This window comes from Musa acuminata, chromosome BXJ3-9 (genome assembly GCF_036884655.1).
Source record: "Musa acuminata AAA Group cultivar baxijiao chromosome BXJ3-9, Cavendish_Baxijiao_AAA, whole genome shotgun sequence".
Classification (NCBI taxonomy): Eukaryota; Viridiplantae; Streptophyta; class Magnoliopsida; order Zingiberales; family Musaceae; genus Musa; species Musa acuminata.
The window spans coordinates 41,396,169-41,405,079 of record NC_088357.1 but is presented as its reverse complement, the minus strand read 5'-3'; the positions used below and the strand labels follow the sequence as shown (position 1 = coordinate 41,405,079).

Here is an 8,911-nt window from a genome sequence, read left to right as displayed (position 1 = left end):
TTTAATAAACTTATTAAGAGTTAGTGTTCGAAGTTCTAAGTTCATCATTGTCCTCATCACTTGAGTCATCGCTCAAGTGGTATTCATTTGTCCGGAGTTTCAAATCCTTTCTATTCTTTGGAAGGTGATTTTGTTCATCATGTGCATTGTGCACCATTTCATATGTTATCAACGAACCAATTAGTTCTTGAAGTGGAAAAATATTTAAATCTTTTGTTTCTTGTATTGCGATTATTTTAGGATCCCACCTTTTTGGAAGGGATCTTAAGATCTTGCTTACGAGATCAAAATTCGAAAAATATTTACCAAGAACTCTTAGATTATTGACGACATCCGTGAAACGGGTGTACATGTCGCCTATAATCTCGCTTGGTTGCATTCGAAAAAGCTCAAAATCATGCAATAAAATGTTAACTTTCGAGTCTTTGACTCTACTAGTTCCCTCATGCGTGATTTCAAGTGTTCGCCAAATATCAAAAGCCGTTTCGTATGTAGAAATCCGATTGAACTCATTTTTGTCCAAAGCACAAAATAAGGCATTCATAGCCTTTGCGTTTAAAGAAAAATACTTCTTCTCCAAATCCGACCATTCGTTCATCGGTTTAGAGGGAAGTTGAAAACCGTTTTCAATGATATTCCATAAATCCAAATTCATAGAAATCAAGAAAACTCTCATTTGAGTTTTCCAATTAGTGTAGTCCAATCCGTTAAACAACGGTGGATGAACAACTGATAAGCCCTCTTGAAAACTATGAAGAGTCATTTCTCTTGGGTGTAAATCCGAAATGAGAAATACCGGGCTCTGATACCAATTGTTAGGATCGGAGCGGCACTAAGAGGGGGGGGGGTGAATTAATGCAGCGGATTAAAACTTCGGTTTTGGAAAATTCTTTCGTACGATAAAATAAAAAAAAATCGAACTCGGAAGTTCTTAACTTGAAAGCGTGTTCGTAAAGGTGTGCAACAAAAGTAATGAGGAAGTAAAGCACGTATGAAGGTTTGCAGTAAGGTAAATAGTAATAAGTAAATATAAACCAGAGAACACACCAATTTAAAGTGGTTGGGTCAAAATGACTTACATCCACTTGCGAAGCCTTCTTCGAAGAGGCTTTCAACTTCCACTAGCAAATCACTTTGAAGGGGAAGGACAAATACCCCTCTTACAACCTTTTACAAGTGGTTCACACTCTTACAAATTTTCAAAGAGAAAGAGGGAGGTGAACACATAAGTTATTGAAAATAAAAACTTACTAAAGGCTTTGCTAAGACTTTTATCTCAATCTCTTGCTTCTCAAAGGTTGTTTTCTCTGCTGAGAAATGAGAGGTATTGGCCCCAAGAGGATTCAAATTTGGGCTCCAAATTTTGAATTCTCTTGGGTTTCCGAGGCCGGCGGTGCCACCGCCTGTCGGTGGCGGTGCCACCGTCGGACCTCTCGAGTGCTGGGCAGCGCCACCGTTTAGTCTAGCGGTGCCACCGCCTACACTATTTCAGCTCACTGGTTGGGCTCTAAACTTGGCCCAAACCAGTCCGAACTCGAGCCCAATTGGCCCCTACTTGGGTTATAGGATTAACACCTAATCCTAACCCTAATTAACGTGCTAACTATGAATTTAAAGACATTTTCTAAGCTATTACAAAGTCTGTAAGTCAAGACTTCTTCTGGCGAGCTTCTGGCGAACTTCCGGCGGTCTTCCGATAAACTCTCGGAAACCATTCTGCGAACTCTCGGCAAGCTCCTAGACTTTACGATTTGATCTTGACGAGTTCTAACGAGCTTCTTCGGCAAGCTCCGATCTTTCTCGGCGAGCTCCGCGAACTTCCAACGAACCTTCCGGCGAGCTTCCGAAAAACCCTTCGGCAAGCTCCCTACTCATTCTCGGCTAGTTCCGGCAGCATTCCCGACGAACCTTCGGACTTCCGTCGAACTCTCGAACTCGCAACGAATCCTTCGCGCTTGACTCCGACACTTTGTTTTGCTTTATGTCTTCGTCGTTATCGTAGTTAATCCTGCACACACAAGCTAAAACTCTATTCCGATTTAGACAATTATTACAACGCAAATTGACATTCTGTTGCTCGGCACGTCATTGGTTGGCGCTTCGTCCGATTCTTCAGCGCATCGTCCTCTCTTGCGGCTTGTTGCCCAATCGGTGGTTGACCTCCGCAACCCCGATATCCTTGGCATAATTCCGCTCTCCGTGGCCCGATGCCCGACGTCCGAAGCCTTCTGCCGTCCAATATCCTGACGTGATCTCCTCCGGCGCAACGTCAATTCCTCCTGCGTCAACTGTCTAATCCTGATCGAGTAGACCTGCATCACTCAAAATGCTTTTAAACATTTAAACACAATCAATTAGTTTCATTATCAAAATTCGAGATTCAACAAATTTTAGATGAAGAAACTAAATTTTTAAAAATATAAAAATATAATATCAAATGAATCATCTCTGGGCATAGATAATAAGTATCAACTGTTCTCGCTTTCATTTTAAGATGATTCCATGTAATGATAAATAATTCATACTCTTTTAGTTTTTATATTAAAATAAATATCTATTATTAATAAATAAGTTGAAGTGTTAGTATCAATCTACCAAATAATTTATAAGAGGAATTTAAAAGACTTTTGTAACGATTGATTCAAAACATGTAAATGTTAGACTTATATATTTTTCTTTCAAATTAAAGTCTTATAATTTTTTTCGCATGACCTTTCTTGTCATTGAAGTAACATTTTACTATGAATATTTTTTTATAAATTTATATAATATATAAACTCAAGTGATTTTCTTTTCAACTTTTTTTTATTATTATTTGCTTTTCAACTTTTTTTATTATTATTCACTTCTTAAGTTGTATGTCAAATATTATGAATATTTTTTATTCTAATCTTTTTTTTTCTAAAAACATATACTAGTTAACTCATTTAAGTTATACTTATCGTTAATTTTATTATAGTAAATTTTAAATAAATAAAATTAAGAATAAATTAAACAAAAAAATATTTTACTATATTCATAGCTAATATTTTTGTCTTTATAACTTTAACAAACGTAATAAGAATATAATCTTGAATTTCTCTATAATAAAATTTCAGTTGATTCTTTCATTAGAATGCTAACTAATGAATTATCAGTAAAAATTCAAATGTAACATATTTGAAGGCTTCATCGAAAAATAGAAAATCAAATGTTCTATCAATGGATTATGTTTTCAGATGAATTCACAGCGGTAAATAATTTAACAGCGGAAGCTTATGAATAGAGCTGCTGTATTACATGTAGCATAGATCTTTTCTTTAAGAATGTCACGGCAACTTTAACATAAGAGTTTTCTCTGCAGACCAGAATGCCCTTTTCATGAATGGATTAAGCTTATGCATGAAGCGAAACAAAATGACCAGTTACCGCCTAACTCTATTAACTTGATTGTCCAGCCAAGAGAAGATGTCATCAAAAACTTGGGATATTATCTCATCAGGCTCACCCTCCATCAGAGCATGATATGAATCCTCGTAAAGGCACAACTTCTTGTCAGTGCAACTAGCTTTCTCATACAAACCCTTGCTTCCTGAAGGATCAGTTATACTGTCAAACTCACCATGGAGTATTAGCAACGGCAGACACACCTGAAATAAGAAATCCAAGAGTTTGCCAGATATTTCAATAAAATTAACACGCACAGTATCAAGTTCAGGTAATGCAAATGATATTATAATCATCAAAACGGAACTCCTAGCTTCGACCAGGAAATAAGAGTATGATGGTGATGCTAATTAATGCATCTCTCTGTGCTTAAAGTCGCATGTAACTAAGGTTTGAAAAATTCCTACATCAAGTTTTATCACGCTACCATTTTCCTTGTATTGCATGTGGCTACAAGTGTGATTCCCTAATTAGTCATTCAGGGAAGCAAGTTTTACAATTTATAACTAATGGTACAACTTCATCCTAGACCACTTCTTGACCACAGATCAAGAGGTTCATATGCCATACTCGTTATCTAATCTTCCCACCAAATGTAAACAAAAAATTCCCTTTTTCTTGTTTGTTTGGTGATAACTAACCAGCTTCAAGTTAACATCAGCATTTGATTACTAAGACAAGTTCTTGGATCACTTAAACTGCAACACTATAGCCAGGCAAAATCTAACCTAATTTTCATATTTACTTTGTAACTCTACAAAGCAACAACATGCATAGTAATTATGTCTAACTCAAATTTTGTGGGTAATTAAGACCAGAAAGGCACTGTTGAACCTAATTTTTTGCAAAATATTATCAAAACATGCTATCCTCATCTACGGGTTTAAGCATGCATATGAAAGTCTGTTTGTAATACTCATTATTCAAAACCATAGTAATTAACAAAAGAGAATTAGACGAACAAAGAGCTGATATTGTATGACTTCTACATCACGTTCCAAATAGATTGCAAAACCTAAAAAAGAAATGTTCGATCATGTTCATACTTCTTCTAGTCGTTGCTCAATCTCCCGAGTAGCTTTCACCAGCTCCAGTCCTGTCCTCAGGCGTGTTTTGCCCTTGTATCTAAGCACATTATATGAAATCTGCACCCAAAAGAAGATATATGTATATATTGATTCAACTGACAAACTCAGAAAAAGACAGCCAGCTTGCATATAAGAATCAAGAGAGTTGCAGTTCAAGAACCAGGAAGTGTATTTCACTTGATGTCCAAATGCTTTTCTACTTTATATCAATCAAGAGAAATCCACCGGGTTCGGGCAGTAATTTCTGAATAATCTTCTCAGAGTTGCAGACAGACCTGCTCTAGTTTCTTCCGATCTCTATATGCCAGTTCTCCTAAATCCTTTATAGGAATTATTTTCTTTTCTGGAAGAAGTTTAGCCATGCCAATCAGAAATTGCTTCACAGGCCATGGTGGAATAATATTTTCTGAAATCTACTGAAAATGGCTTCAATTTAGAGAATAAAAAATTATTACATTGAAGGAAATTAGATGTCCATGCCAAATGACTTGCCTTGCACATTGGTGCTACTAAAATTGCACCATCCCATGAATCTGGCTGTTTTAAATGCACCTTCAAAGCAACTGCTCCACCCATTGATTCTCCAAACACAAAGCTTGGTAGTCCATCGTATTCCGGATTTTCTGCATTTCAAACCAAGTACAGAAGATAAGTTGCAAAGTAACTCAATTTTACTAGTTAAGTTTCCAAATACGATACGATAAATCTCCTATTTCATATGACAGTATCAATACTACATCTTTGGAGATTTCTCTCTCTACATAATAAAATCTGGAGATTTCTTGTGGTATGAGTATTTCTGAAAGCACAAAAATCTAATTATGAAACAATATCTCTTTTTGCATTACGTCATGATTAAAAAGCTGGCAAGACTATTCAAAATTAGAACTACAACTCAGACTGTTATAAACACTATACTCTTTCTCAAAAAGATATTTCCCATATTTGAATTTCTAATTGATAGATGTTCATCTTTTTAGAATATGTTAAATCTTAATGAAATGAAATCTTCAATCAAGTTTTGTAATCTTCAACTAAAATCAAACTTTGATTTTTTATTTTTCTCCTTGCCCTGTAGTAATCTAAAAAACTAAGGTAGAAATATTAGAAATGTTGTCACATGGCAACATAATGCATTGGCAAAAATACCCCTAAATTAATCACAATCAAAATTATTCAAACAAAAAATAAATTAAAAATGATTCTATATCAGTAAGCCTTAAGATTTTATTTTATAGCACCTATCATTGCACTCTAACTCCTAGGAATGCATTGATTTTCGCCAGTACAATGCTTATTTTCTAAGGAAAACTCTTGACAAAAACACTCGAGAATTATTTCTAAAAACTTAGAACACTCCTGTATCCTGCTTTTCACACAGCAGTGCCATGAACAGTGTGGAGTACGTGGCACAAAGGCACCAGTGTCCTGGAATTAGCACAGCAGTGCAATTGAACAGTATAGAGTAGAACCAAAAGTTACTTACAATCAGGATTATGTGGCACAAAGGCACCAGTAGAGATTGGATTGCCATTTTTATTGATAAAGATAAACAAAGACGACCAATTCCTACATGTCCACACAAGTGAAGCTTAGCAATAGTAGTCTGATGATTGCATACCTGAAGGTTCAACATTCTAAGAAATTCTTAAAATGGCTCGAGCCCTATGGACGATCAAAGACCAAGCCAAATGAATTAGCAGCACAAGAACTAAAACTAACTTGTCTAACATAATTCAAGCGTGCACTGTGATGCAGAAACAAGTAATCTTATGAGGCGCAAGAAAGAAGACATAAGACGGAAGGTAAAAGATTAAGATACAAGAACTGAACTCAATAGTACATATGGCTCTGTCACTGGTCTTTGATGCACTTGAAGAGGCTGGTTCCAGAGACCGAGGCTCCATCTCATCACACAAAATTCTGGAATTCATAATCCAGATAACCAGCAGCATTTGGTTGTTGTCTTAAGCAAAGGCAACAAACATATGGATAACTTTATTTTGAACCGTTTGCGGGGAAAACTAAAGCATGGTTACAGCTCATATCTGGCATAGATATATTGCAAAATGTGTCTTTGTAATATTCCAATTAAAAAACTTAAACATTAATTAGATAGATATATTGCTCTCATGTTCCATATCTGGCATTGTTCTTTTCCTTTTTTTCACTTGGGTCTAAGTCGATATGGAATGCATTCAGTAGTTAGAAAAAACACGATACCAGCAATGTGATATTGCATAAACTCATGTTTCCAGAAGGTGTTGCAGTAAATTTACCTTTGATCGAGATATTTCAATTGATTTTACAAAAAAAGAAGCTCTAAAAAATTGCAAATCAGTGCATATTACTGGTGAAAGCGTTCTACCTTTGATTTTGGAGAAATGTTCGACAACATCATCTACAAGGCAATCAAAGTTTGGTATATAACCATGAAGACCTTCTGAGAGACCGAATCCAGGATAATCCATAGCAAAAACTCCATATCCACATGACGCTAGCTTCATAGCAACACCTAAGGCATGCATGTGTACCAATTAAGAGACATGTAGATCTTCATCAGAAACAGGGTATATGAGAAAACTACGAATTTCTGCATACCTTCAAAGAAAAAAGTGCAGGTGTCTCCATATTTGTGACAGAAACAAACAAGAGCCTTAATAGAGGAGTTCTCCGGAAGCCAGCTTTTGGAGAAAATTTCTATACCTCTGGCATTCACCTCATATGACTGTATGTAAGAGACTACATTGGTATCCATTTCAAGCAAGAATCTTAAATAGAAGGACTTCTAATTTCTACACACAGTTTTGTGGACCTACCAACATTGCAGGTTTCTAAAATAAGCTGAATGAATCATAGAAAAAAAAATGACTAAATTGAGGATAGTAACCATCAGCAAGTAGGCATTATGATCTAGTTTGGTTTGAATTGCATTAGCAGTTTCTTATAAATATTTTGGAGGCAGTCATCCAATTAGGATTTCTGCTTAATAAGTGTGGGTCAGATAAAAAGAAAAAAAAAAAGGAAACATAGAAGGAGAACATTGGAATTGCATAGAAGCATTTTCTTTTTCTCCAAGAAGAATATCCATAACAGGCTGTCATAAGAATAGCAAATTTGCAATAACCATCCAGACTCCATTTTTAACAGTACTAAATACACGGTAATAAGATCAAATGTTTCACCTCTTTTGTCCTCAGTCCAGTATGATTTGCCTGCAGGTAACGATAGGAAGAAATTACAGTTAATTGTCATTGATGAATCTCGAAGATTTCAGAAGAAGAAAAGCATTTCCAAATTGTCCTAAGAGAATTCAATAAAGAGTCCAAATATTACAAAGCAATAACCTCGTCAATTATATCAAAGGCTCCTCATCACAGACCATGTTCTATACGATCAGAATCTGAAAACACATTTCAGAATCTTACATCAACGATTCGAGTTTGAGCTAATATAACCAGGAAGCAGAGATTGTGGAAGATTCAAATCAGAAAAGGAAAGAAGTAAAAGAACGATCGTTTTGGAAAGGAAGACAAGAAGGAATATCATTCCCCAGGTAGAGGGGGCATGTTAATAAAAAATTACACACCAAGAAGCCAAATTAGAAAGGGGGCATGTTAATCCAAAATTAACTTTTTTGCTCCCTTTTCTTTGGGTCCATAAGGTTTCCTTGTCCTTTCTTACACAATTTCCACAATTTTATGCTTAAAAATCAATCCATGTCGTCGTACCCTTCACAACCAAACAACCTGACGATTGATGCAGTAATTTTCTAATGCACTGAACCTCAAGAAATTATCAACTAATAACCATATTCAATGAAACGCATCAGATCTCGATATCAATGACTAGTTACGGGAATCTTGTGGTACTTTTCTTAACAGGGGAGGGCAAAGAACAACAACATCATCATCATCATCATCGTCCGGCCAATCATACCTTGAAGAGGTAATGATCGATGTTAAGTTGCACGTCCTTGAAGGCCTCGCGGACCTTCCTACGCTCGCGCGCCTGGTCCAGCTTCGTCTCCGACACCATCCTCGCGAGATCCTCGTCCACTCCCTCCCACCTCATCGTTCCTCTTCCTCCTCCTCAACCTCGGTCGATGGCGGAGACAAATGAATCGAAGAGGCCAACGTTAATGCAATACAATGGACAGATGCAACCAAGACGAAAAGTTGAGAGAGACCAAATAGATGACGAGAGGAGGAATCAGTTACCCCTCGTAACGAATTCGAGAAAGGAAACTGGAGTCCCGATTCGTGCCCCCAAAACGACCCCAACAACTTTAACCTTATGTGACAGAGTTAGACTGGGGCCCGCCGAGGGTCTCCGGACTCCCTGCGTGAGAGGAAGAAAATTTGGTGACCAATCGGTGCCCCCCCCATAACGAATTC

The 8,911-nt window shown here is 36.7% G+C and overlaps 1 protein-coding gene across 1 annotated transcript; it reads right to left on the bottom strand.

Moving 5' to 3' along the window:
* Positions 1–3,181: 3,181 nt before the first annotated feature.
* LOC135649687 (caffeoylshikimate esterase-like) lies at positions 3,182–8,766 on the bottom strand. Its single transcript, XM_065168327.1, has 8 exons — positions 8,454–8,766; positions 7,700–7,729; positions 7,116–7,242; positions 6,883–7,029; positions 5,007–5,137; positions 4,790–4,927; positions 4,473–4,571; positions 3,182–3,629 (listed from the first exon to the last, which is right to left on the bottom strand). Exons 1-8 carry the CDS (start codon positions 8,586–8,588, stop codon positions 3,405–3,407), a joined length of 1,032 nt encoding a protein of 343 aa, XP_065024399.1. The 5' UTR covers positions 8,589–8,766; the 3' UTR covers positions 3,182–3,404.
* Positions 8,767–8,911: the final 145 nt, after the last annotated feature.

Bases quoted from the DNA above. Each gene is read 5' to 3' on its own strand.
- LOC135649687 (XM_065168327.1), bottom strand. From the start codon at position 8,588: ATGAGGTGGGAGGGAGTGGACGAGGATCTCGCGAGGATGGTGTCGGAG. The intron at 4,928-5,006 runs GCAAGTCATTTG...CATTTTCAGTAG, and splicing joins TAGTAGCACCAATGTGCAAG to ATTTCAGAAAATATTATTCC. The intron at 3,630-4,472 runs GTATGAACATGA...TTCTTATTTCAG, and splicing joins TTGAGCAACGACTAGAAGAA to GTGTGTCTGCCGTTGCTAAT.